The 18,169-nt window shown below is 40.2% G+C and overlaps 1 protein-coding gene across 3 annotated transcripts in view; it reads left to right on the top strand.

The window, feature by feature from the left end:
• LOC136883521 (sortilin-related receptor) overlaps nt 1-18,169 on the top strand; it is a 698,235-nt gene that overhangs the window by 318,989 nt on the left and 361,077 nt on the right. For all 3 annotated transcript variants that reach the window (XM_067155885.2, XM_067155884.2, XM_068229722.1), the window contains exons 14-15: nt 2,505-2,657; nt 3,203-3,395. In XM_067155885.2, coding sequence (XP_067011986.2) covers nt 2,505-2,657; nt 3,203-3,395 — 346 coding nt within the window. The remainder of the gene's footprint in view (nt 1-2,504; nt 2,658-3,202; nt 3,396-18,169) is intronic.

Genomic DNA, 18,169 nt, shown 5'->3' with positions numbered 1-18,169 from the left:
CAAGTTGTTTCCAAGGAGTCCCTCGCCTGTCAAATGGGAGTGGGACTCCGTTACTGCCATAGGTCCGAGGCTTGCTTAAAATGTTCTTAGCTCGGAAGATTCATGAAGCAGAATGCTACCCTACTTGCACATAGTCCAAGTGAGGATCTCTCCTCTAACGGGTTATGGACCACCGGTGTATTGTATAGTCCTAGCCGCCTGAGCACAAGGAGGACCAGGACTCGGAATATGTCCGAGATGCCCACTCCCATTCCATAGCAACTGGTATCCCTACTCTCAGGACCACTTACTAGGCCACTCAGCCGTTGCCCATGGTTCACGAACTAGGACGTGACTACAGTAACCCACAAACATGAACCATATTTAGTTATAAATAATAATAATAATAATAATAATAATAATAATAATAATAATAATAATAATAATTACATTCGTTCCACGTGTGTGTAACATGTTTTACTTTCTTGAGTGTTTGTTAGAATTTTATGTACCGAGCTCGATAGCTGCAGTCGCTTAAATGCGGCCAGTATCCAGTAATCGGGAGATAGTGGGTTCGAGCCCCACTGTCGGCAGTCCTGAAGATGGTTTTCCGTGGTTTTCCATTTTCACACCAGGCAAATGCCGGGGCTGTACCTTAATAAAGGCCACGGCCGCTTCCTTCCACTTCCTAGGCCTTTCCTCTCCCATCGTCGCCATAAGACATATCTGTGTCGGTGCGACGTAAAAAAAAATAGCAAGAAGAAGAATTTCATGTGACGTTCAGTGGTCCAGGTTGCTTTCGATGTTTCAGTTTGTTCTTGGACATTTTTATACGCTATATTCCTATTGTAGATTATCGTGAATAAAACCAGCAAGAAACTGTACTTCCAGACATGTAAAGAATCATATTCTGTTGATTTTACGTGCATACTAAAATGAAGAAAGGGAGAAAAATTTTCCTTTTGCACAGTATGTGAGTGTGATGGAGGCAACAAAGGTGATGGTGAGTTAGTTATTGGCGTTCAGACTTGCAACATAGTGAATGATCTCCAGGATACAGATAAATCTCTTCACTGCCTGTGACTACATCATCAAGAAGTTTCCACTCAAGGTTGATGTGTTAAAGCATTCTCAAGTTGCTAGGTTAGGCAAAATTTAAAATGCAGTTTTCTTCCATTTGTTTTATTCTTGGAAAGGTTTCCTATCATGTTATGCACGGAATAGAATTAAACTACAGATGAGGTGGTGAATGAGTTCAGGTTAATGACACTTTGGTTGCAAATCACGAAGCTGCAAGCTATTCCTGTTGGGCACAAATATGAAGAATTTGTGGAGCCGATGGACTTCTTAAGTAAAACCGAATTTATAGATAATGCTGAAGACTTTTTGCTGGAAGCTAAAAAGGCCATAACTATGACTTTCAAGTCGAACTAGCATTTGATTTGCAGTGTGTATTATATTATTTCTTGATGTTAAACGAGTTTTATTGTGTAAAGCCTTTTTCAATTATCGCATATGTGCTTAATTTATCAAGGAAGTCCTGTTATGCATGCTTCAAACTAATATTTACCACGCCTGCTGCTGTTTAACATGGATTTCTTCTTGATTGTTATATTAATCTACAAATCATTGGCCTATGATGCAAGTAGATATTTCTTTTAAGTATCCTGTTAAAGCATGAATTCTTGTATTTTGTAGCCCAGAAGTATTATTATTTTCGTCAAGCCGGGGTACAAGTGATAAAAAATCATTGTTATCCGTATTGAATATAACTGAATGTAGGATGCTAAAAGGTTTGTTTTGTCACCTATTCAATACATATAAATTTTACAATTTAGGAATTTATTATTGATTCCACTTGAGACATGTTTCGCCCTTCATTGAGGGCATCATCAGTCAAATTATCTCCTCAAGGCAAAAATCAGGTACCTGGTTAGTAGTTGACATGCACAAATTAATACATACTATTAATACACATTACAAAAATTAAGTAAGAGAAACAGTTGTCATTGGATTCTGACTTCTTATTCTATTAACCTATACGTTCAACCATCACTACTGTACAACTGTTTCTCTTACTTAATTTTTGTAATGTGTATTAATAATATGTATTAATTTGTGCATGTCAACTACTAACCAGGTACCTGATTTTTGCCTTGAGGAGATAATTTGACTGATGATGCCCTCAATGAAGGGCGAAACATGTCTCAAGTGGAATCTATAATAAATTCCTAAATTGTAAAATTTATATGTATTGAATAGGTGACAAAACAAACCTCTTAGCATCCTACAAGCCGGGGTACGTCGAAAATCGTTAGATCTTTTGTCGCGCATGAGTTTTACTGATAGCCATTTTCTAAAGTTGGCAGATATGCAGTCGTACATATTTAACTGAGGCCCATTTCCAATCAAATGGACCATATAGTTCTGGAGCATATAAGCCTGAATGTGGCACATCACTGAGCTGCTTACATTTGTAGTGTGATGTCTTCAATCAGAAGTACATTTTGTGGGGTTTGTTTCAGGAACATGTTTCCCACCCATTTGCTGTTGCTGTCTTCAAAGATACCATGTACTGGGACGACTGGCAGAAAAATTCCATCTTCCAGGCAGATAAGGATAGTGGCTTATACATCACAGCTCTTCATACCCGTTTGTCTGGGTTGATGGATCTCAAGGCAAGTTTAAAACCTACGAATCAAATTAATTATTTTATTATTTATAAATCCAATTATCTTTTTATCCCAAGTGTTTGAGTTTATGTACCCCTGAAAACATGGATCCCGAAGAAAGCTGACTCGAGAAGGTTCTTTGATCTCTTAAGAATATCCTTGTCAGCCAGAATTAGTAATAAGGATTTATCTACCTGTATCCCTCTGTCTTCCCTATAGCCACTTATGACTACATTGTGAAGCCATGTCCGGCCAAAATTCTCCTTAGAAGGGAGTACAGTGTTCGGCCGTCTTCTTCGGGATGTTAGGTGGCAAGCCAAGATGTTGGTTTCATTCTGAAAGAAGTTGCGGGGAATAGAGCTGAATTGTCACAAGGAGTGATACTTGACTGAACAGACAGTATTATCTGTTCCTTGAGACGATATTCTCTGATCAGAATAAAGTTTTCAGTTGTTGAAGTGTCTGTATTCTCTTCCCACATTCGCCTGTCTCGCTTTATATTACTAAAATCAATGGGAGAAGCACAACTAAACTGTGTCTCTTATTTCCAGATCTTTGCTCACAGCATCCAGAAAGGCACGAACCTGTGTGCTAACCGTACAGCTGCTGGTTGCGACTACCTGTGTATGGGCATGCCAGGCAACAAGAGAGCGTGTTTGTGTCCAGAGGAGATGAATATGGTCAACGGGGCGTGTGTGTGTCCAGACGGCAGCAAACCTAGCGTGAATGGCACTTGTAAACAGAGTAAGCTTCAGTCTCTTTCATGTTTGTAGTGTGGCGTACTCTGCTCTCCAAGAGACCCATACTTCACTACACTTGCTCACTCAGTGCTCCACTATTCTCAGGAGCTTCCTTATCCTTCCTTGTCACAGCACTGAAAATTGAAAAATGTATGAACACGATAGCTGAGCTTTTTTAATAGATCCTCTTTATCACTATGTACAGCAAAAATAGAGAAGTGATATAGGGGATTAGAGGTGCGACGGTCCAGAAATAATGTGTCACTGCTCCAGCTGCTCCAGTGACACGACTGGAGCAGTGACACGTTGCCGGTCCAGTGACAAACCAGTCCAACCACAGATGGAGCTGAGGAGCATGGCTCCGCGGTGACAAACCGGTCGAGCCACAGATGGAGCTGAGCAGCATGGCTCCGCGGTGACACGCTGCCGGTCCAGTGACAAACCGGTCTAACCACAGATGGAGCTGAGCAGCATTGCTCCGCGGTGACACGCTGCCGGTCCAGTGACAAACCAGTCTAACCACAGATGGAGCATGGTTGCGCGGTGACACGCTGCCGGTCCAGTGACAACCGGTACAAGCACAAATGGAGCTGGGGAACATAGCATAGTAGGCTTACGTAGTCAGCGGATGCACGATTTGCTCTGTTCGATTATGTCGTGATCACGCCTGTCTTATCTGATTTGATAATGGCACACTGGTGGTAAGTTGAAAGTATCGAAACTATTTTTTATCTTCAATTAATAAATATACACATAATAATGTTATTTCTTTTACGTCCCAATAAGTACATTACGGTTTTCGGAGACGCCGAGGTGCTGGAATTTTGTTCTACAGGAGTTCTTTAACTTGCCAGTAAATCTACTAATAATAATGTTATTTGCTTTACGTCCCACTAACTACTATTACGATTTTCGGAGACACCGAGATGTCGAAATTTAGACCCGCGTGAGTTCCTTTACGTGCCTCTAAATCTACCGATACGAGGCTGACATATTTGAACACCTCAAATACCACCGGAGTGAGCCAGGATCGAACCTGCCAAGTTGGGGTCAGAAGGCCAGCGCTGTACCGACCAAGCTACTCTGCCCGGCACAATTTTATTTCAAGAAGTAAATTACAAGTAGACTTTTTGGGAAAAGTAATGATTACAAGTAATTTTTTAAATGTAATCATTAAAAGTAATCGGATTACTTTTACCCAGTTACTTCCCAACTAGGAAAATGATAATATTTTGTGTGCAATTCTTCCCTAAGATTTTGACATGTGAATGACCTATAATGTTGTTTAGAAAACGCCGATGATCATTTTGAAATATGACGTTTTAAAAAGTATACAGTGTTGTGAATTTAAAATGTGCATTGATCATATTCGCCAGATTAAATAATTAGTTATAGTATTAAAAGTGACGTTTAACTATATTTTAACTATGTTAAAAAAACAGTCATTAATAATAATCACAATAAATTATTATTATTATTATTATTATTATTATTATTATTATTATTATTATTATTATTATTATTATTATTATTATTGTTGTTATTATTATTATTATTATTATTTGTAGAAACGTTTCAATGGTGAAGTATGGTGGATTTCTTTCGTTCACATGAAATATTGAACACCATACCGGTATGTGCTTGTCCTGTTCTTGTCACAACCTCCCTAACGGTACGGGACGACGACGGCTGTGTCACTGGACCGTTTGCGAATAGCAGTAACAACACTTCCCGGTAGCAGCAAACTGCGAGTCGCAGCGCAACACTGTCACAGTAGCAGTGGACCGGTAGAGAAGAGTATCCGGGAGCAGGTTGTCACTGCTCCATTCGGAGAATAGGTGACGCGTACCGACACACCTCTATAGGGGATTTTAGATGTTGATTATTGAAGGGATTAAACCACTTTGCTCCAACGATTAGTGGTCTGACAATGCTACAGTCTGGGTAACATTGCTCTCCGTGATTCTGTTGAATAAACATCCTTTACTTACATACATGCTTGTATACTGCTGCAAAGTGTTGACTTCATTTTCTTTATTCGTGTATAGACTGTGGTGGAACAGTGAAGTTTATCTTCTGGTACCCCAGCGTAAAACACACCCCATTTGCTTGTTTAGAGGATTTTAATTCGGATGCAGATTTTGATAGTTGGGTTAGTATTGGAAAGTAATAGCGGTGAAGTAGTTCCATGGCGTGGGAAGAAAGTGATAGTAAGACTGATAGATTATTACCACTGATAAACATTCCTTATACAGTTATTTAACACTTGAATAAATCTCATATAAGCGTTGTATATTTTTCCTACTAATAAATGTGGTATACACATTGTATTACTACACTGCACATATACACTCTTTCCTAGCCATAGGAATCTCTTCCTGAAGTTCACTGGCATATTTCGTCACATTCACTGCGTTTATAATCACTTTTGCTGGTTATCTAGGAGCAAAACCTTTCAACAAGTAGCGTGGTAGCATTGAATAGAATAGAATGCTTGAATAAACAAGAATAGAACAATAATACAATAGAACCTCGATTAGATGTTCCCGTATTATTAGTTCAAATTACGTGGTCCCGCGAGCATCTTAAGTAAATCACGTGAAAATCCCGCATTATTCGTTCCTCAAAGAAATGATTTCCTGGATCAACCTTCCAGAAATTTCAGTCCCATCAATGCTAAATCCTCGATCACGCCTTTTGCAAGAAACTGGACGGCTACGGCATACTTACGGATCTTGGTGTCGACGTCCCGCCATTGTGGTAATTTGAAGAAGTACTGTGCCGTACTATTCTGGTAGTATTGTTTAGAGAATCCTCGGAAATCATAAAGCAGGGGGCACCCTCGACAATTGGAAGGAGACAGAGCGCATTTCGACAGCTCTATTTGAAGGCGGAACAAGTTTTGTCAAATGTGTTTGTACTTGCAAAACGTCTACATTATGTCCAGGGTTAGATGTTTATTATTTTACTTTTTTCAAGTGTGTCGCCGAACAGGTTTTCGTCATTTCCCTCAGGGCACTGTATAGTCACTGGGCTTTCAGACAGTAATCAAAATTGTTCCTTCTTAAGCAACACAAATTTAGTATTTTAATATTATCATATACGATTATGTTATCGAGATCGGAACAGATTACAAGTGATGAAAATAGTTTTTTATCCGTATTGAAAGTTTTCGTGAAATATGTAGGAAGATATTTAAGATTTATTACCACCTATTCAATACAATACAAGATGTTGACATTTAAGTCAAAACATGTAAAATGTTTGAAATGTTGTCTGACAAAAGTTAATAAGGTTTTGATTAATGACTGAAGATGCCTCACAGTAAGAGGCAAAACATGTCTCAATAAAATTAGAAAAATGTTTTGACTTAAATGTCAACATCTTGTATTGTATTGAATAGGTGGTAATAAATCTTAAATATCTTCCTACATATTTCATCAGAACAGATGTCGCTCCTTACATTCTGTACACAAAGCCATGGGAATTTTCGTAATTGCCTATTACTGTTTTCGTCCTGATATAAGACTGGGAATTTCACGTTTTTGTGTTAAAATGTTATAAAAGCCACAGTCGTTTTATTTGCGCACGTTACATTTAAAAACTTTGTGTCATTTCGCACTCATACCCACTTGTACAGCGAGCGCACTTTCCAGCTGAGCTCAAGGTCATGAGCAATCATAATTTCGGAAGTGTTGATAATATTGTTTCTCTTTCCAATTTGATTGTGATTAGTGACGGGCAGAACGAAATATAATGCATTCGAGAACTTGAGGATTGATACTTTCAAAACCATATTCTCGAGTTCAACATAACCTTTAAAAGTCGATGTAGGCCTAATTTATGTGGTACAAGATTTCCATAAACTGACTAGGAACAGTATACCAGTGGCCAAATTACAATGGAAGATTTAAAAAAATGATTTTGCCATCATGTTGGACGCTTTTGTATCGAATGTGCTTTATTTTATTAGATTAGAGAATGAAAAACTACTTGTGGTCGATTGTTCTTTGGCTTGGCATTGCGGGTATTAGATTTTTTGAAGAGTTTGGCTGATCAAAGTTGCTGAACTGAAGGAAGTTTTCGAAGTAATATGACAAAGTTTTCAGAGGAAACTGACTTAGTTTCCCCGGTAAAACTGAATGTAAAGTTTTGAGATTTTTAAGTTGCGTACCGGTAATTAACGTTTGAACCCAGCCCCGCGGTCTAACTTGCCTGTCTCTCACCCGGAGGGCCCAGGTTCGATTACTGGCCAGGTCAGGTATTTTTTTCCTGGATATGAGGGCTGGTTCCAGGTTCAGTGATTCTATGATTACCTTTAATTGAGGAGCTACTTAATGATGATATGGAGACCTCTGTCTAGAGAGCCAGGAATAATGGCCGAGAGGATTCGTCACACTGACCATGAGTCACCTAGTAATCTGCAGGCCTTCGGACCGAGGGCGGTCGCTTGGTAGGCGGAAGGCCTATTGGGGCTGTAGTTTGGTTTGGATTAGGGGCGTTTGTAAGCTTATAAGCATACATATTTCATTTTTGTGATGTTTAGCCAAATTGGTGATGGTTCATTCGTTCCCGGATTTTCTGTTTTCCCGTGTTGTACCTTTTTTTTTTTTTTTTTTCCGTGGTCCCTCCAGAAATGCAGAATCGAGGTTCCACTGTACACATATTACAGCAGTATCTTATTCTCACTAGTAATAAAACTCGTATAAGCGTTGCAAATTTTTTTACTAATAATTGTGGTATACGCATTGTTACTACTCTGCACATATACACATATATGGTACTGTTAATAATTACTAACCTCATTCCGCGCTCATGTCCATAGAGCTGTGAGAACATGAAGTTTGCACAATATAGAGTCACCTCTCGGATCGTTCATTTATTCATTTCTGTCTGTGGTAATGACAATTCAGGCATACTTTTTCGTAAATATACACTGATCAGCCGGAACATTATGACCACCTACGTACTGTAGACATAAACCCGTCCAGGCGATAGCGTCACGTGACGAGGAATGACTGCTAGTCATACACGCATGGTGCATCTAGTATTGATGAGTGTGCTGTCCATGTGTAGAACATTGAAGGTGCTGGTCTATTTGAGTTTGACTGAGGGCAGATTGCGATAGCCTGGAGGCTAGGCATGAGCATTTTGGATACTGCATGAAGTGTATTGATTGGGTGGACCATTAAACCTAACACTAGTTCTTTAAACTATATCAATACGGATCCATATGATGAAGTTTGTAAATTGTAACCACATGACTTGTCTGGTGTTCGAGGAGTGCTGGGGCGAGTGTCTTCAACAAGGGGCGAAACAAAGGTAAAACCACGTCCAGATGTCGAGGGGTTGGACATCGGACATCGTAGGCTAGGCAGACTGGTAAACAGGACAGGCGGCGAACTGTGGCGGAACTAACATCAGAACACACAGTGCACCGAACACTCCTAAGGATGAATCTCCGCAGCCAGTGACCCGTGCATGTGTCAATGTTAACACCACGACATCGGCAACTATGACAAATGGGGACGTGACCATCGTCGTTGGACGTTGGCGCAGTGTAGAGCATTTTATGGTCTGATGAATCCAGTTACCTTCTTCATCATGCGGATGGGAGGATGCTAGTCCGTCGTCTTTCAGGGGTACGGCTCTTTGACGCCTGTACTGCGGGACTGAGACAAGCTGTGCGGCGGATCTATTATGCTCTGGAGAACATTCATGTAGGCATCCGTGGGTCCAGTGGAGCTCGTGCAAGGCACCATGACGGCCGAGAAGTATCGTATGCTGGTTGCAGACCACTTGCACCCCTTCATGACGGTAATGTTTCCGAATGGCAGTGTCAATTTTCAAGAAGGTAATGCATCATGTCACAAGGCCAGGAGTGTGATGGAGTGGTTCAAGAAACAGTGGCGAGTTGCAATTGATGTGCTGCCCCCCAACTCCCCAGATCTTAACTCGATCGAACACATCTGGGATGGGATTGAACGTGGCGCCAGAGCTAGTCGCTCCCTCTCCGGAATTTACGGGAATTAGGTGACTTGTGTGTTCAGATGGTGCCAACTCCCTCCAGCGACCTACCAAAGCCTCATTGCTTCCATGCCAAGACACGTCGACACTTTTATGTATATCAGAGGAGGACATACCGGCTATTAGGTAGGTGGTCATCATGTTCTGGCTGATCAGTGTATATATTTCATTTTAAAACTTTTGTCATCTAGCAGAAATGGGTCACTCTGTTTCTTAAAATGTTTTATTTTATGAAAATGTCCAAACTCCTTAACCTGTAAATGTTCTATGCCTTCTGTGTAACGAATATTGTGGAGATCATCTACGTTATTTTCCATTCTCCACGAACCTGCTACGCAGGCATAGGAGGGGGAAAGGTGATACTCCCACGTGGCGCGTCCCAGGTGGCGGATAGGGGGTCCTAACCGGCTTGCCGGCGGACTTGAGGGAAATAAAATACCTCTTGCGGACCAAACACACAACCCCCTGTGGGTGGGGGACGCACATGTAGAATACACCCGCAGTTTCCCCTGCCTGTCATGAGAGGCGACTAAAAGGGTGACCAAGGGATAATTGTATTAGAACCATGAAACTACTTGTGATTAGTACCACCACGCGGAGAACACAAGGGTTGCTTTTACTTGCGCATAGTACCACTATATTGGGTACGAAATAGGTTTGTGATTAGTAGCACACAGGAGCACCGTGCGGTCGGCTTTTGTAGTACCTGTGATTAGTACGACCATATGAGCAGGACCATGGGATGATAGCTACCATGGTTGTGCCTTGCCTATGATTAGTACCCACTATATGAGGAACACCACGGGATAGGGGAAGGTCCGTGCGGTTAGTACTCTTATGTGATGAACACCATAGGGTTGCGTTGCCTGTAAGTGGCACCGCAATGTGAGAAACACCATAGGTCTGTATTGTATGTTGAATTTCATAACCTGTGATTAGTACCATAACATGTGGAATACCGCGAGTCTCTGCTACTTTTGATTAGTACTGCAACATGATAAATACCATGGTTCTACTTTCCTAGCGATAAGTACCATTATGAGGGGCGGATAACTTGGGTTTTGGATCCTTTTTAGACTGCAAGCATCTTCGATTCAGTATTATGCTCTTGCAGCAGGCCCTTGGTCAGTAATCCTATTGTTTTTCCGTCAGTTTCTATGAGTGTAAAGTATTGCGGGTGGTATCCACCGATTGTTTTAAATTCATATCCATCCATTCATTCTTCGTCCTCATGTTTTGAATTCTGGTCAGTGGAGAATTTTGAACTTTTTGTCATGCCATTTCGTCTCATTTTGTACCATTAGGGGCCGATGACCTCAATGTTAGGCCCCTTGAAACAACAAGCATCATCATCATTTTCCATTCTTTCATTGTGGACTTAATGGATAAGTCAGATATTTTAACACGATTATATTACTGCAGACAGTAAATACCACTAAAATAAACTGATAGCTCATTGTTCTTTTTTTGTCACTCGCTGTTATACGATGCTTATACAAGGGTCCTGGTCTGTATAAGGAATTCAGTAAATAACTATAAGAGATGTATGCCCAGGAGGCTTATACGCGGTTTATTAGTTGCACATAAACAGTGTGTAAACTTGTTATACACCATTTATTAGTGAGACTATATATTTAAAACACTAGGCTGATTTTTGTTAAGAGTTTGAGAGAACGGCTGAAGCGATTGACATCGTAAAGCATTCTGACAAAAGCCCTTGGCCTGTACATTTGCAATGTCTGTAAAAGCATAAAAATTTCTTGCCGTACAGTATATTAAAAAAAAAAGCATTCTGATTGGCCAAAGCAGTCGGCAGTACTTGAAGGACACCTGAACCGTGAGAGCACTGACAGAGGCGGTGGAAGGGGGGAAACGCGCATGAGCAGTCTTCCTGTTCAGCTCTGCTTGGCCAAGAAGCAGCTACTTCTTTGGTTCTTGAAAATAAATCTAAGAGTTTCCTTCTCCTTGTCGTCTCTCCCTATATTTGTTAGCTCGAGTTATTTCAGAGAAATTTTAACACAGGCTGTGAACTTCTTCGATTCTGGTAGTTAATGAAGTGAGTTGATCCTCCGTGTCATACTAATGTACTAATTTTCATTTTTGATTTGACTGACATAGTACTCATAACAAACCAGGAACAACTTTCAATTATTAATAAAATGAAAAAAAAAATTGAAAAAATTGGCTTCAATCTCCCATACCAAAACTCGCTTATTTTGAACACTATACATTTCTACCACATCTTCTGACTACCCACGGTAGAGTCTTGAAAGTGGAAAGATTCAAGTACCTTGGTGAATGGGTTGAATCCAAAAGAGAAGTTTGCCATTTTAACACATGTCAACAAGTTTGAAACTGTCTTCCGACTCACTCCAAACATATATAACAAAAAATCCATCTCTCGAACTGCAAAAGTTTAACATTATCAGACTCTAATCTTATACCTGAAGCATTATATGCAGCAGATTGATTAACACTTTGAACACACAGCCTGCTTGAAAACCTGGCAGTAACGGCTGCTCGTCCACTGGAAGCAGCTATACGTGACTGGGGTCATCCGCTGCAGGCGACTGTCAGTTGGCGTCTGTACTCCATACAGGTCTGTATGAGTTTCTGTAGTAGGCGTTTCAAGTTATTAAAGGTGAATAACAAGCTGTGGCATTATTACATCGACAGACTCAATCAGAAACCAGTGGTGCACCCACCAAATTAACAGAAGTGTTACTACTGCTTATGCAATTGGACACAAATTTGTAGCATACTTCTGTGAACACAAACCAAATAATTGAAAATTTTTAGGTACTGTTTCCACATAAAAGCGCTTTTTTAAAATTTCCTTTTCATTTTATATTATATTAACAGGAACTGCACGCGTTACTGTATTGAAATAATAAATTATAATAATAATTAATAATAATAATAATGAAGTTATTTGTATTATATTCCGCTAACTACCTTTTTATGGTTTCTGGAGATGCTGAGGTATGGGAATTTTGTCCTGCACAAGTTCTTTTACGTACCAGTAAATGTACTGACACGAGGCGGACGTATTTGAGCACCTTCAGATACCATAAGACAGAGCTAGGACCAAACCTGTCAAGTTGGGCACAGAAGGCCAGCGCTCTTATCGCTTGAGCTACTCAGCCTGTCATATTATATAAATAAATAAATAAATAAATAAATAAATAAATAAATAAGAGCACTCATAATCATCAACACCTACTTCCTCTGCAACTTTTGGCCATAGTTTACGTTGTATATCTTGAGAACGATAGCGTTTGTTTCATATTTCACAGCAGTGTTCTTTCACAAACCGCACTTATCAGCCTTTCACTATCTACATAAGCATTGTCAATCGAGAGCGAAATGCCTTCGGAGCCAGTTTGCTCCTCGCTCTTGAGGAATGAGAGCAGCTCAGCAAGCAAGCAGGGGAAGTGCATCTAGTACGTACTGCAAGCCAATGGCACAAAGGTATAGTGCGTCTTTCTGGACAGGTTAGATTGTGACACGATACGTGTGAACTCATGTGAGGTGACAGTAGTGTGTTCCCGCTCATATCCTCACACCACACGACGTTCAAGTTTAGTTGGTTAATGTTGCATTTACTATGGAAGAGAGTTCAGCACTGTGTAGGCCATTGACGTCAACAAGTTTCAAACTTTCTTGGGTAGAAGAGTATTTGATACTTCAAGAAAATAACACACAAAAAGTTAATATGGAATAAAATATTGAATCACATTAAAAAAATTTAGCAGCGCCGTTGTTGCTTGTGTCACCCCAACAAGTATGATCAATTTGAAGGCCGGGAAAAGATAGCGTTACTAGAAAAACTTAAAAACACATTTGAGGATGTAAGTACATTTCATATTACCCTACTCAACTCTGTTTATATTATAATGTTTGATAATTCCTCAGAAATTATTTATGTACCAGTATGTACGTAGGTGGATCAAAAGGTTAGTTGCACTAACGCGCCACAGCAGCGCGCTGTGTGTCGCAAATGTGGGCACAGCGGAGAAAGGGACAGACACAGCCCACACGTCTGTTAGGCAGGTCACTGTGGTGTCTCTCTTCTAGTATTGTGTGAATAGTGTGAATAGCGGCCAAATGCAATGGCACGTCAACTGGACGTTCACTCCAAATATGAGGTGTGTGCGACAATCCGATTCCTATGGGCCAAAAGGAAGAATTGCACGGACATTCATCGTGAAATTAGTGTGTGTATGGGGAGCGGGCCATTTCCCGGCAAGGTATCGTAAAGTGGTGTCAGCAATTTGAAGCCGGACGCACGGATATCACGGACAGCCATTGCGAAGGCAGGCCCGCAACGTCCAGGACCCGTGCAAAGGTCAACAGAGTGAATGTGATCATTAGACAGAACCGGTGCATTAAACTGAGAGAAATATCGACGCAGCTGAACATGTCGTATGACAGTGTGTTCGCCATTGTTCAAAAGGACCTTGGATATCGTAAGCTGTGTCAAAGATGGGTCCCACGTCTTCTCACCGATGAGCACAAGGGACAACGCTTCCAATCCTCCCTGGCATGTTTGCAACGCTATGCCACAGACGGCAACGGGTTTCTACGGCGAATCGTCATAGGCGACGAAACATGGGTCCACCACTTCACCCCCGAAACGAAGCGATCATGAATGGAATGGGTGCACCCCTCATCACCACAACGAAAGAAGGCCAAGGTTCAACCTTCAGCCAGTGAGGTTATGGCAACAGTGTTCTTTGACATGGAGGGTTTGCTGCACGTGGAATTCATGCCGAAAGGAACGAGGATCAACGCGGCGTCATATTGTCAAACGTTGCACCGGTTGCGTAAAGCGATTAAAGAGAAGCACCGGGGAAAATTGAGCGCTGGTGTGATTTTGTTGCACGATAACGCAACACCTCACAAGGCCCGCCAAAAGAGAGAACTGCTGCAGCGTTTCAAGTGGGAGGTCTGGCAACATTCACCCTACAGTCCCAAACTAGCGCCATGTGACTTTCATCTGTTCGGTAAGCTCAAAATGGAACTCAGTGGTCGACGTTTCCAGACCGATGAGGAGGTGAAGGCCGCTGTCTCCGAATGGTTGCAGAACGCTGAAGGAAATTTCTATGCATCCGGCATCGACAAGTTGGTTGTGCGTTCGCAGAAATGTTGAAGTCTCTTGGACACTATGTGGAAAAGTGATGTTATAGTGTATGTTGTTATAGTCGTGTTGCTTTTGTATAGGTGGGGTAATAAATGGCCAAAACTGGGAAGTGAAACTTATTTTCTGATCTGCCCTCGTATTTCATTGCTGTTGTTATATATGGTAACATTTCCGAGCGGCAAGTACCTACTGCCACGGTATGCAACTCGCCTGTCCGCTGCTCTCTTATCACGTGACAAACAGCCGTCCTAGGCAGAACAAGTAACACAGACTCCCTAGAGCTACTACGTGATGATGTCTGATCTACATCCATGACAAATGTTGATAGATACTGTAGTAATAACAAAAATAATGTTGCATATGACGACGACAGACAACCGGATCCTTGCAGGAACCGTGGAGTACAGGCGACTACAAGCGGCGGATCCCATTTGAAGAGGATCTGTCTCCTGTTGTCGGCTATAGTCGCGTGAAGTCGACTGCTTGAGGTTGCTTGCAGTGGACACGTTTCCATTACAATCTTCGCTTTGGGATCAGTCGCACTCGTACGCACATAGTCATATAATCTAACAAAATTTATTCCACCTACTCAGTACTGTACAATAATTTCAATGTCTATAAATACATTACAATATGTTAACAAGGGACTAGTTTCGACCCTGTGTCTCATCATCAGCCTAAATAAGATACACTTTTTGATTTGCCGATGTCCTAAAGCAAAATTACATTGTGGAAATAAAAATTAAAAGAGTGAACTGTGTATGTGATGTGGTAATATACATATGAAATGGTGGAGTGGATGAAATGTTGATAGATAAAATTATGTTGTACTGATCAATGACAAATAAAATTTTCAAGTTTACATATGTTACAATTAGACTGTAAGAATAGTGTCACAACGATTTTCTACAATGATGATTAAAATATTGTCCTTTTTATTAGTGAATACTCTAAAATTGCACGTTAAAAGTATAAGATGCTGGTCTGAATACAAAGTCCAGATGCTTCTATTGAGTTCTATATTTCAAGTGCATCTTCAGGTATAAAACTGAATGTTGAACATTGGCACAGAGGGTGTCTGTCTTGCTTAAGGTCCAATATTTCTGACATAGAAATTAAATGTAGGTAAAACCATGCAACTTCTTATAATATAATGGATTCTTTCTGCGATATGAGGAGAATTCCCAATCCAAGTTGGAACCAATAGAACCTGATGATGAAAAAATTAGAATTAATGCGAAATTTTTAAGAAAGGAATGGCGAAAAACGAAGAAAAAGAAAAGGAATGAGTACTCACCTTGCACGCAATGTGAACGACTTGACCGGTAGTGTGCAACTAGAGTAATGGGAAAGGCAAGGAACAGGAGGGGTGGAAAACTGGTGAAGGGAGGAGCAACCCGGTGGAGCGGGTGGTGTGCAAAGGGAGGGGCAGGGAGTTGGAAAGCGGTGTAAGGCGGGGCCGAAGGGTGGGGTAATGATGGTGATTGTATTGACGGAGGACCTTTAATTAACTTAAAGAAAGATTTTTGATCCGCTAAAATGTTGATTATCTAGCAATTATGAATGAAAAATCAACTGACACTCTCACCACTCTTCAAGGGCTAAATAGCATCGACTCCCATATCAAATTCACTTCGGAGTCAGAAACAGATCAAAAGATCAACTTTCTAGATCTAACCATCATAAGACATCCAGTTTCTTTAACCTATAACATTTATAGAAAACCCACCCAATCTGCAGTGACTTCGTCAAGATTCAACTCGCCCCCAACGTCGCAGAAGAGCAACATATAACAGCCTAGTTCACCGAGCATTCAACATACCCATGACCAAGAAAGATCTCTCCATTGAAATGAATACTATTCGCAGTATAGCAAAATTCAATGGTTTCGGTAGCCACTTCATAGAAAGTATAATCAATAAACATAAATTTCGTTCCAAAACATCACTTAAGAAACAACTACTACCTAAATACGAATCCTTTTCTACTTTCACTTTTAATAACGAAATTCATAACATCACGAATATTTTCAAGAGGAAAGGCGTAAAAATAGCATTCAAAACCAATAATAACAGTACATACATTCTACATAACGCATCACATATCAACAAGGTCAAATCAGGTGTTTACAGTCTCAAATGTAACTCGTGCACTAATATTTCTTATGTAGGGCAAACCAGATATTCCAAACACATCAGTGCAGTCAGGTATAATAAATTTTCAGCTGTCGGCCAACATATGGTTGATTACAATCATAAATTCACGAATATTGAACAAGACATTGACATTCTCGAAATAGCTAATAAGGGCCCTCTGCTTAATATAATCGAGAATTTTTATATACATCTGGACCAGTATTTTAATGCTAACTATAACCTCAATGAAATAACGGAAAAGTCCAATTCCAATATTTTATTTTATTTATTCATTAGCCTACCTACTTCAGGAAAAACAATTTGGCGGATTAAAAATCTTTCTTTAAGTTAATTAAAGGTCCTCCGTCAATACAATCACCATCATTCCCCCACCCTTCGGCCCCGCCTTAAACCGCTTTCCAACTCCCTGCCCCTCCCTTTGCACACCACCCGCTCCACCGGGTTGCTCCTCCCTTTACCAGTTTTCCACCCCTCCTGTTCCTTGACTTTCCCATTACTCTAGTTGCACACTACCGGTCAAGTCGTTCACATTGCGTGCAAGGTGAGTACTCATTCCTTTTCTTTTTCTTCGTTTTTCGCCATTCCTTTCTTAAAAATTTCGCATTAATTCTAATTTTTTCATCATCAGGTTCTATTGGTTCCAACTTGGATTGGGAATTCTCCTCATATCGCAGAAAGAATCCATTATATTATAAGAAGTTGCATGGTTTTACCTACATTTAATTTCTATGTCAGAAATATTGGACCTTAAGCAAGACAGACACCCTCTGTGCCAATGTTCAACATTCAGTTTTATACCTGAAGATGCACTTGAAATATAGAACTCAATAGAAGCATCTGGACTTTGTATTCAGACCAGCATCTTATACTTTTAACGTGCAATTTTAGAGTATTCACTAATAAAAAGGGCAATATTTTAATCATCATTGTAGAAAATCGTTGTGACACTATTCTTACAGTCTAATTGTAACATATGTAAACTTGAAAATTTTATTTGTCATTGATCAGTACAACATAATTTTATCTATCAACATTTCATCCACTCCACCATTTCATATGTATATTACCACGTCACATACACAGTTCACTCTTTTAATTTATATTTCCACAATGTAATTTTGTTTTAGGACTGATGATGACCCAAATAGGGCCGAAACTAGTCCCTTGTTAACTGTAGCCGCTATCGAGATACGTGCCTACACATAATACTACTAATAATAATAATAATAATAATAATAATAATAATAATAATAATAATAACTAACACAACTTCTAAAGTGAAATTCATGGGCGAAATCTCTGAATCATTTGAGATAAGAACAGGCGTGAGGCAGGGTGATGGATTATCTCCACTGCTGTTCAATCTTGTACTAGATAAGAGCGTTAGAACATGGGAGAAAGAAGTACACAGGATAAATATGGGAACGAGAGATAAGCGAATCAATATTAAGT

This window comes from Anabrus simplex, chromosome 11 (assembly GCF_040414725.1).
Source record: "Anabrus simplex isolate iqAnaSimp1 chromosome 11, ASM4041472v1, whole genome shotgun sequence".
In the NCBI taxonomy this organism is placed as follows: domain Eukaryota; kingdom Metazoa; phylum Arthropoda; class Insecta; order Orthoptera; family Tettigoniidae; genus Anabrus; species Anabrus simplex.
This window is presented reverse-complemented; position numbering and strand designations above follow the sequence as displayed.